At 42.3% G+C, this 11,884-nt stretch overlaps 1 protein-coding gene across 1 annotated transcript in view; it reads left to right on the top strand.

Annotated features, from left to right (window-relative positions):
• The first annotated feature begins 1,080 nt into the window (after window positions 1–1,080).
• The window catches only part of LOC124613495 (opioid-binding protein/cell adhesion molecule homolog), a 202,394-nt gene continuing 191,590 nt past the window's right edge, over window positions 1,081–11,884 (top strand). Inside the window, exons 1-2 of the mRNA XM_047142203.1 lie at window positions 1,081–1,086; window positions 1,147–1,281. Of these exons, the coding sequence (XP_046998159.1) occupies window positions 1,081–1,086; window positions 1,147–1,281 (141 nt within the window). The remainder of the gene's footprint in view (window positions 1,087–1,146; window positions 1,282–11,884) is intronic.

Here is an 11,884-nt window from a genome sequence, read left to right as displayed (position 1 = left end):
GATGTGAACCACGACCTGCAGTTGGCTGCAGCCTGTGCTCTTCATGGCATCCGGGAGGACCCTTTCCACATCTGGAAAGACTCTACCTGGTTTGCACACGGAGTGCACATTGGATTTCTTACCCTTATTGTCAGCCAAGTCCCTAAGTGGCCCCATTACGCGCCTAACGTTGGAGCTCCCAACTACCAATAATCCCACCCTCTGTGATTGCCCGGATCTTGCACGCTGAGTGGTTTCCTCTAAAACAGGACAGGCGACAGCATCTGGCTCAGCGACAGTGTCAGCCAAAGACATCAACTGGAACCTGTTTGTCAGACAAACCGGGGAGGCCTTACGTGCTGCCGCCAGGGAAGTTTTTCGCCGCCTGCTTCACCCCGGGGCGACCTCCCACTCGACCACAGGTGACGAGTCAGCCTCAGTGCGAGCAGTACCTGGGTTGGCCACCGGTGAGGACCGATCGGAGGACTCTGACGTGCTGGACGTCCGTTGGATCCCCACGGCCGGCCCACAACAGTGGTGCCCATCCACTGCAGCCTGAAGCTGTGTAACCGAGGCCACCTGTACTATCGGACGGAGACAAGCTGGTGCCGGCTCCATTATGCTCTGGGGAACATTCACCTGGACATCCATGGGTGCAAGGGAGCACGTGCAAGGCAGCATGACGGCCAAGGAGTAGATCACATACACCCCTTCATAGCCATCATGTTCCTCGACTGCAGTGGCTGTTTTCAACCAAATAATGCTCCATGTCACAAGGCCTGGAGTGTGATGAAGTGGTTCAAGGAACACAATGGCGAGTTCCAATCGTGTGCTATCCCCACAATTAACCAGATCTGAACCAGATCGAACCATCCGGAATGTGATCGAACGTGGCGCTAGAGCTCATCGGCCCCCTCCTCGGAATTTACAGGAACAAGGTGTCCTTGCAAATGTGGTGCCAACTCCCTCCAGCGTCCGAACAAGGCGTCATTGCTCGCATACCACGACGCGTCACCGCTGTTATCCGTACCTAAGGTGGACGGCTATTAGATAGGTGGTCATAATGTACTGATTGATAAGTGTACAACGTTCGGTGCGAGTATGACTGTCTGACATCTGTGGGTTTGAGTGTAAGTGATATACGATATCGTTGCATCTTCTATTTAGATAAATAGCAATCGGGGTGTGTGTTCTTGTTTTCCAGACGTACCGAAGTTCGCAGAGCCCATCAGTAACGTCACAACGCCTGTCGGCAGAGAGGCCATTCTTGTCTGCGTGGTCGAGGATTTGTCTACCTACAAGGTCAGCAATACTTCTCACTCTGTGACGTAATAAAATACCAGGACATGTTAGCATGTATAATTATTCGGTAGTTAATGTTTCTTATAGAACTTCTGGAGGAAATTTACGCTGATGGGATAAGGCACCAAGTAGATGTCAATACTGGAGGTTCAGTCACCAAAATCACTATCTTCTGAAACAATTATTTCATTCAATTTGTCTAAGTTTGTTCACGCACTAGCATCTATCAGTAGAATGTAAGGCTACACACTTTACAAAACGAAAAATGGTAGTAGCCATCTACCGCACGTTAATTGGTCGTGTGAATACCTATTATCATATCTGGAACTTAAGCTCTGTTTCACTGCCTATGAATTTGAAAACTGAAGTTTGTCGACAAAATAGAGTAATTAGAAAAACAGTTACACTGTCCACACTCTTTTATTACTGCGGCGTGTGGGAATAGTATCAAGTCGCAGCAACGGGCGACTGGAAAAGTATAATCACATTATGCAGAAAAATCTATATTGCGAAAAACACAAGGAAACAAAACATAAACTACCAAAAACTGAATCGGGTGGTTGGTTGCCAGCTTCAGTTTTCGAAAGTGTCTTATTGAGGTCGGAAGAAGGGAAGACGAATGGTCGGTTTATTGGGAGAATTATAGGAGAATGAAGATCACCTGTAAAGGAGATCGCCTGTAGAATAGAGGTGCGACCCATTCTTGATTACCTCCAGAGTGTTCGTAATCCCCACGAGTAATAGGAGATCCTGAAGCAGTGCGGAAGTGTGCTGATAGATATGTTAACTGTAAGTTCGATCAGCACATGTTAGGAGATATTTCGTGAGCTCAAATGGGAATCCGTGGAGGGAAGACGACGTTGTTACCGCGAAGCACTGTCGAGAAAATTTAGAGAAGAAGCATTCGCGGCTGACTGCAGAACGATTCCGCTGTCGTCAATCTACACTCAGCGTAAGGACCACGAAGACAAGAGAAATTAGAGCACATAGCCAGTCGTTTTTCGTCGCTCCATTTTCGAGTAGAAATGAAAGTAGAATGGCCGGCCGGAGTGGCCGAGCGGTTCTAGGCGCTACAGTCTGGAACCGCGCGACCGCTACCGCCGCAGGGTCGAATCCTGCCTCGGGCATGGATGTGTGTGATGTCCTTAGGTTGGTTAAGTTTAAGTAGTTCTAAGTTCTAGGGGACTGATGAGCACAGATGTTAAGTCCCACAGTGCTCAGAGCCATTTGAACCTTTTTTTTTTTTTTTTTTTTTTTTTTTTTTTTTTTTTTTTTTTTTTTTTTTTGTGGAAGTAGAATGATTGGTATTGGTATAAAGTACCCCCTGTCATGAACCGTATGGTGGCTTGCAAGGTATATAAGTAGATGTAGGTGTAGATGTTACGAATCTTTCCTTGGTCCTTAATGTACTGAATCCTCAGACCATAGAGGTAAAACTATTTAAGATCTGCAGCAGTCATATTAATTGAATTTCATTCATTAAAGGAATAAGACTAAACTTACCATTTATATGGTAACATAAAGACATCCTCTGTCTTACAAGAAACAAGTGGTACTATGGATGCAGAAGGAGGTACAACAACCCGAAAATGACCAATCCACTTTCTTCATTAGTATGCAGGGTAAGTAGAGTATGCAGATCTAGATGACACACGAAGTTTGAGTTTAAAATAATTAGCTGAGAGTATTTCACCATGATGGGTCATAGTAATATCGCTTTATTAGGAGAAAACGTTTAAAAACTAACAGAATTAAAAATTAGAATAACAGTCCAAAAGAAAATTACAAATTATTTATTATGTAATAAGTAAGAAACTAATGGGAAGCAAGATCGTTATATGGTATAAAAGCGAGCGATTTTATCATTATTTCGATAATGTAAAATACGAGAAAGGATAACCAAATGTCGTATCTACTGTATTGCTTCTAAGCCCCACTGCAAAAAAAGTGATTAACTGTTGTATTGAACTAAAAAGTTCCGAAGTAATATCGACGCACATGAAACTGGAAAAAATGAAGGTAACTACTAGAAACGTATATGTTCCCTTGAGGCTTTTCAAACTCTGTGCCATTATTCCGACAAGTACAGCAAAAATATGCTAGAATTCGCACTAATGCGATAATAAATGAATTTTCTAAGAAGGATATCTATCCTTCGATGTAACGTTAGTTTTCCATCGATTTCTTGAAAAATAAACACAATTTAAAGCGTCTAACGTTTATCATTGTTATTAGCGAAACGTTATAGAATGTACTGAAACGAATAATTTAGTTGGTAGATAAAAGCATTTCGAAACCACGGCAAATAGTGAAACGACATTGACGGAAAATGAGCATATATAATAGCAGCAATATGAGTGTGAGGCGAGAAAAATACATACATTATTTAGTATTTATGCTGATGGTGCTAAGTACATATACATTCTCGTTATTAATATAGGACTTCAGTTTCTGAGCCACGTCAACAGACTGATAATCTCACCTCGATAGCTAAAATACAGTAATATCTGAAATTATTATGAAATATAATGGTCTAAAACGAAGGATTTGCAGGTAAACATACTATTTGCTAAAATTGTTTTTAATAATAGAACATTAGAAAATTTTAATAACCTTTGTTGTGACTTGTGACAATAACACCATAATCACCAGTAACTGCAGTCACTTGATACCAGTATCACAATTTCCCGGCATTGCGATCTCGGCCTGTGCTGCGCATCCATTTTGCTGTTACACGTTTTGTAAAGCCATCAACCAGTCTGTCACTAGTGCGCCTTTTGGAATGCATCAAAGAATTTTCTTCGTACAGTTATCATCCAGTTCTTTCTATGCATGATCCATCGACCGACCCCCCTCCCCCCACCCCCCATTTAATTTGTATTGCAGACATAGTGAGTTAGTCAATTACAGTCCCTTCTGTGATTCATCTGTATGGTTCCCTCTCCATTGTCATTCCAGACAAGCGTCTTTCTATTGCTCTCCGTATCTGCTGTGAGCCAGAACTAACAATACTCACTGGCTGTGAACTCTACGTTTCAGACACATCACAAGCTCTTATTTAGAATTCCAGTTCATATTCAGTCATCTGTTTACTCATTTACCTTCCATACTGCAGTAGCTGTCAAAATAACGTGTGCATGTTTTGCATGATAAACCGATCTATAAGCAGGTAAATTTACAGGAGCATAAGAAGTCTCACATGAAAAGAAAATTGAATGTCCATTGCAAAATGGTCTGTGACCTGACACTCTTATAATACGACGAATAGCGCGTTTTTTAAAAGAAACATCGGATTTTTTCAGTATATAAAAATGAATGTCTTAAAAGCTATCAACAGAAAAAAATGAATTGATACTCTTAAATTAGGGAATTGGGAAATGAGTTAGAAGAAAACTTAAAAGTATCTTAAGAAAAGAATATACAGTAAAGTCATTACGGTGGGGAGTGGAACAGTTCCCTTATCTAATCACTTTATAAATTCATTTCACAAGATTTGGTATCACATCATGCATATACTCATCAGTTCCAGGCAACGCAACAGATGAACAATTCAAAACCATACGTTTATACTTCAGAATGGAAATACTACCCGGGCACATAAACATGAGAAACTTGGAAAGAACAAAATAATCTGAGATTGTGGAGGCAACAGTCAGTACTACTGTCAATGAAACATTCGAAAACAAGATGTTTTTACAGCATTTCAGCAGTCAATATGAATGAAATATGGCAGGAATATATTTAGATCAGAATTTAAAACGTATGTCTTTCGGTGCTGAGGACAGCTGTGCGCTACCAGCAACGACATTTCAAGCTGTTATGACTTAAAAGCAGGCATTGGAGCATACCGAAGAGACAGCAGACATTTTGGTAGCTTTTTAAAATGTAATGATTCTTGACGCCTGATACCTGCATATTTGTCAGCAAAGTATTTCTCGAGACTGTGAGAGACCAAACAATGCAAAGCAGTTGTTGAAAGATGACTGTTATTGAACTCTTCGTACATTATTTATGCTGGTCAGCAGTTCGACAGTTTTAATCAAAAGACCCGTACTGTTTCCTTCTTCAGCTTCATTCTTTCTTAATCACTTTCAGTATGTCTATAAACGAAACGGTGATCATTTCAACGTCTCTCCATCCCTTGCTTTTCTCTCTCCTCCAATCCTCCCAAGATACCTTTGGATTTGATGGGTAGTAATACTCAATCTGTCTGACTGTTATGCCTCAACTATAATCGTTCTTTCATAATAAAGTTTGAAAATGCATAAAACGCTCACACTCCATCAAATTAAATCTTGTGGGAATCTTGTCCTCATATAACTACATAGTTTAAAGAATTTTGTTTGTAATTCTTAGCACATAATTTAAAATTATCGTGATTTTTAAATGAAATTCGCTGAATTTTTGTATTTGTCGCTACCATGCGGCAGGTATACATCTTTCACATTGTGCCAAACAGAGAAAATATGCATTTATCTAAGGGAACACGTGTACGCCTTTCGATTCTAAAACACGTCCTGGCGCACTGAGAAAAAGTCTGAAGGCAGTAAATTCCCAGACACAGGTAGATAAAAGGATTTATTAGAAAAGAATTACTTTTTTATTTGCATGTGTTCTAGTTTCTGTGTTTTCAAAACGTTAAAAGCTTTATAGAAACAAAGCAATGCTACAGTTAATTTAGTTTGTAGAAGGACGAGAGGTTTCGAATATTGTCTGCCCTGGATTCGGCATGTTTGTGGGAAATCCAGTGCGCTGCAAACAGCATTCGAGAGGCTTTCCGTTGTTAACAGGTCAATGGATATCGAGCGCAAACTCGAACGTATCGCCCGAGATATGAACGAAGTTTATCTCATCTGTCGGAACAATCAACTTAAATGTCGTATTTATGGTCCGAACAGAATCCCGGATTAGAGATGTCAATAATGTATTGAAAACCAAATAGCGAGTGGCGCCCGGCATTAACGAATGCGTAGCTCTCTTGTATAAACACCTGCACCAGCAAACATTGTAATTGCATTGTTGAAGATTTAATCTGGGGCCGGAAGGCACACGCGGGGCTCACTGATATGGTTTCCGGGCTTAACGCGCCATTTGAATTACTCTGGTGCTGTTCCCGGTCTCTAAAGCAATAATATATTTACTGAGGGCTGCACTGGGACTTCTTTGTTGGATCTACAAGTGTATAATTTGCGCTTATTTTTTATTTTTTTGACGAAGAGCGTGAATTTGTATTACCAGATATAAGAAACTCTAAAGATCACACTTTTTAGTAGTTTGTTGTGGTATTTAGTTGCGGTATTTCACGACCCTACTCAAGATAATAAACTTTCTTCACGAACGACGTTCAATACGTTGTTGAGCAACAGAAAACATCGAGTGGCCGAAACACTTTCCTGAACAGGTGTCGAGTTTCGACATCACTGCCATTATCAGGTCGTAAAAAAACAGTGACACAGAAGGCGTGTAGCAGAATATTGGCAGATGACGACTACGCTTCCTTTCTTACGATGGCTACAAAACCGAAATATGTTCAGATGAATTAAAGTATGACCACGTCTGCGAAACGTATGGTGTGTTTAGATAATGATGGCCCCCGATCTTCTGCAACAGGCAAAGTGACCACGTCTCGTGACTGGTTCCTGAAACTCCCTAAATTCTCCAACATGTACATTTACGCCATTAAAAGCCTAAATTTTAATAAAGATGTACGTAATTTTAAATATGTCTGTGGCAAACAATACAACACAGTTAAAAGCAAACATTTTAACGTAGGGAAATCTCGATTTATAAGAAAGGCAAACAGTATAGATAATAGTTTATCTGATATTTTATTCTTCTTGTTATTATTAATAATAATAATAAGAAGAAAAAGCCAATCAAAATTATGTGAAAGTTGTATATACAACATGAACGCTTCGTAGCTATATTGTCAAGCATACAATTTTCTCGGGCTTACCGCTTTACACTACATACCAGAACAATTTGTCGTTCAGCAATGGTTACGTGGCTTCAATGATAGTAGCTTGACAGTATCTACGTATCCTTGGGTTCATTTAGAATTCAGCATATTTTAATAAAACCAGCCATGGACATTGTAGTTGGCTTTATTGCTGTTGTTGTCTGCACTCAAGTTCAACGTCATTAGTGTCATTGTATTACCACTAAAAACAATTCAATCAATGAAATCACTTACATAAACACAATGAATTTATTATAGAAAAGATAGCTGCCAAAACATAAAAAGGTAAAATTCTCTAAAATATTCAAGACACTTGTTTCAAATCTCATAGCTACGAAGAAAAACATTATATACCTCATTGTAAAACTTTGCGTACATGTTTCTTTTTGCCGGAGTAGATTGTTTTTTGTATCGATAATACCCTTATCTAGTGGCATATCTCTGGGCAATTCCATTGATCAGCTGTTATCAACACAGGAACGATATTCCGATTCAGTACCACAAACTGCTACAGTATCGTCAAAAATGGTGCACAATGCAAGAATGCTAAGGGCTTAGGGCAGTGTCCTATACGAAGCCGAGGCAGAATTACATCGTATTATTTAACTTGTTTCGTAGAGGTCCGCCGTAGAAGAGTGGTTGGTTTAATCCGAAGTACAGAGGATTTATAAATGAATGAAGCGGTAATAAATCGGTTTATTGTTTCATATGGGCAAACTTTGCGGTATAATCATCGGCAACTGTCCAAGTTTTTGATCCATTAATCAAAATCCTCCAGTGTGTGCACCCCTGGCCACACAACACATATCTGTACGGTAAACAAATTCTTCCCACAATAGGTGCAGCACGCCCTTCGTGATGGTCTGCAGTGGATGTATTATCCGATCACACACTTCCTCAACCGACAGGGGTATTGGCGATATATAAACTCGGTCTTTCACGAACCACCAGAGAAAGAATTCGCTGGGTGCAAAATCCGGCGAAGGAGGTGGACACGGGATAAGGTTGTCTACAGCACGTCCAATCAAGAGTTGGCGAAGAAACAGATTGAGAAGCTCGTACGAGTTCCTGTGAAAATTTATGGAGCACCGCCCATTAGCGAAATGTAATCATCATAACTGGTCTTCAGCTGCGGCAACAACCAAGTTTCCAACGTGTCTCGAATGGAGTCATCCGTCACCGTTTGTTGCCTGAAGAAAACAGCCGTGCGCTTTCTAGCGCGACACCACACAGAAAACATTCATTTTGGAGCGTCACGCTGATGCTCTATGTTTCCCGCTTCACCAGATACGGACATTTTGCTAGTTCACCTTGCCACGAACATGGGAAGTGGCTTCATCGCAGAAGATCAGTCTTTCTAAAAAAACAGCGTCCTCCATTTTTAATGGTACTTGTAGCTCTTCATAAAAGTCACACCCTTTCATTTTGTCTGCTAGTATAAGGGCCTGCACTAATCTCACTACGTATGGTTTAAAACATAGCCGCAAACGCACGCTGATCTTCGGCATGAACAATTCCCCGCTTGCTTTACTGAATTGCGAGGACTTCGATGAAGTGCCTCGCGCGGTCTTTTGGCATCTGCATCACACACACGAGGTCGACCAGGACTCTTCCCTTACAAAGGCATCCGGTTTTCGCGATCCGTCGGTACCATCGATTCATGTTAGTGCTGTGTGATGGGACTTTTCTAAACCGTGAATGAAACGCACACTGCACTGTAACCACAGATCCGCACAACTCAAAACGGAGCACACAGAAAGACTTTTCCTGTAACGACGCCATCTTGGAGACAGACACCACGTCTGTGCAGTAAACATGACAAGCGAATAGCGGATATAAAACTAAACTCCGCCCGAGCAGGCCATGAAGGCCCAACGGCTTCGACCGGTCGCCGTGTCATACTCAGCCCACAGGCATCATCGGATGCGGATATGAAGGGTATGTGGTCAGCCCACCGCTCTCCCGGCCATATGTCGGTTTCAGAGACCGGAGCGCTACTTCTCAATCAAGTAGCTCCTCAGTTTGTCTCACAAGGCTGAGTGCACCCCGCATGCCAACAGCATTCGGCAGACCGGATGGTCACCCATCCAAGTGCTAGCCCAACCCGACAGCGCCTAACTTCGGTGATCTGACGGGAACCGGTGTTACCACAGCAGCGAGTCCGCTGTCCGAATAGTGGATGGTACATAAAAACTAGGATAGTAGGCGCTACTTCTGCCGTTAGATTCACCCATATAACGCGATAAATCGATTTATTATTATTTTTAAAATCGCACCATTCATTTATAAACACCCTGTCTTTTCAAACACCGTCAGCCATTCCATTCGCCATCTAACGGCTTCATATCTCATCAGTGAGATCACTCCCTCGTAAGGGATGCCATTTTGTTACTACAGTTATATCTGCTGCGCTGCGGCCTTGTTGCCTCTGATTCCAACGAGTGCTTGTACGCAGCATAATGAGACACAATTTCTCTGCTTTCGCAGAAATATAAGGGTGTTCTGAACGTCCCAAAAAAGCTTCTCTCCTGAGTACATTTGCTGGACTGTATCAAGAGCGGTTCTTGCGTTGGAAGGAAGGAGGGAACAATAGAGTTTAACATCTCGCCCACTGCGACCTCGTTGGAGACGCTCGGATGGAGGACGGATGGAGTAGGAAATCGGTAGTGACCTTTCTAAGGAACCATCTCGTCATTTTACTAATTACGGAAAATCTAAATTATAATGTCAGGAAAGCGAAAATCTTTACACCACATCAACAGTCGCTTAGCGTTGACTACAGAAATGTGTGGCTTATGAAGAGGTTTGAGAGGATTGAAATGTCCGTAGTGGATTTGTTAGTGAGGTGACACCCAATGACAAGTCCCATTCTGGTTTTACGGCTTCTCTACTGACAACAACATACTCCTTGTCTCCTTTTATAGTTGCGAGTCCGCCTCTCGTGACATCTAGTGGTCAGTTTCACATTAAGTAATGGTGACCGGGTACTTTTAATTAGACAGCGTACTGGCCAAGTGCTGGAATAAACAACTGCGTTGGATGAACAAGCACTCACGAAAAATTTAAATGGGCTTTTACAAAAAATCTCGCTGGGCAATTCTCACCTCCCAGCGTGCACTCCAGCGCATTTTAAACGAGCACTGTAACAAGTCACAACAGATGGCTTGAAGCTTAGTCAATAAATTTGCTCCCCCTTTGTTTTCCCAGGCGATATTCTAGATGTCTGATCTGAGGCACTTGCTATGGACAGAAATGTTACCCATCTGCTCCATTAGAGGTACGTTCAGAATGGTGCAATGGTTAACGCGCTGGACTCCCTTTAGAGTTGTGTTATCAGTAGGGATCCAGTAACGGCAGAATGTTTCAAAGTCAGGAGAGCTCAGTGACTTACAACATAGGCTACTCATTGGATCTCACCAGAGTAACAAATCCAACAGGGACATTTCATCCTCTGTAAAGCTGCTGTTGGCGATGGAAATGCGAAAGAGCAACCACAGCCAAACCGAACTACCAGCGGACAGACCTCATGTACTGTCAGACTATTACAGAGGGTTTCGGTGTTGCAGTGCCTGTATTGTTTTGATTACGATGCAAAGTTGTTTTAGACACGCTTGCATGTCAAAAGAAACAGGCACTGTGGCGACTACGGCCGCTATGCAATACATTAAATGCATTCGCAATTGCGAATAATGACAACCATCAACTCTAGAACGGAATGATGACAGTGGAAGTTTGTGCCGGACCGGGATTCGAACTCTGATTTCCCGCTTATCGCGAGCAGCCGCCTTACCACTGGGCTACCCGTGCACGACTCACGGCCAGACACAAACTTCCGTATGTCGTCAACGATGCATCCACGACCCGGACTCGTACATGTATTATGCATATTCCCGTGAAGGTGGGACGTTGTACTTGAAAGTCGCTTGCGCGGTGTCGGCTGAGAAATACAATGTTGCAGTGCCTGCGTTATTTTGATTACGATGCAAACTCTCTTTGGACAGGCCTATGGAAGTTTGCGTCTGGCCGTGAGTTGTGCACAGATAGCCAAATGGTAAGGCGACCGCTCGCGATAAGCGGGAAATCAGAGTTCGAGTCCCGGCCCGCACGAATTTTCACTGTCACCACTCCGTTCTACAGCTGATAGTTGTCATTATTCGCAGTTGCGAATACATTTAATGTACTACAGAGGGTGGTTGTAGAAAACTGCATGATATCATGCGAAGGAATCGTTCGTGAGTTCCAACATGCTACCAGCAGTGCAGTTACCACAATGAACGAGGGATTTAAAAGGAATTCGGTACAATGATTGAGCAGTTTCTTATAAGCCATACGTTTCTGTAGTTAAGCGACGCTTGAAGTGGGGTAAACACGGAGTCACTGGAGGGTGGATGACGGGAAACGAGAGATCTGAAGTGACGAATCACGCTGCAACCTGTGGCAATCCGATAGAAGTGGCTAAGTCTGGTGATCTTCCGGAAACCTTACCTGTTACCATGTTTTGCGCCGACACTGAAGTGCAGAGAAGGTTGTGTTACGGGACGGCTTTGTTTTTCATGATTACAATGTGATCCCCTTATTGCGGTTTTAAACTGAATGATTCCTACTTTGATTTCACCGAATGCGCTCAAGGGTCAGGATCAAAGC

Source organism: Schistocerca americana, chromosome 4 (genome assembly GCF_021461395.2).
Source record: "Schistocerca americana isolate TAMUIC-IGC-003095 chromosome 4, iqSchAmer2.1, whole genome shotgun sequence".
Taxonomy (NCBI): domain Eukaryota; kingdom Metazoa; phylum Arthropoda; class Insecta; order Orthoptera; family Acrididae; genus Schistocerca; species Schistocerca americana.
Note: the sequence above shows the minus strand (reverse complement) of the source record. Positions and strands in the feature narration are given on the sequence as shown.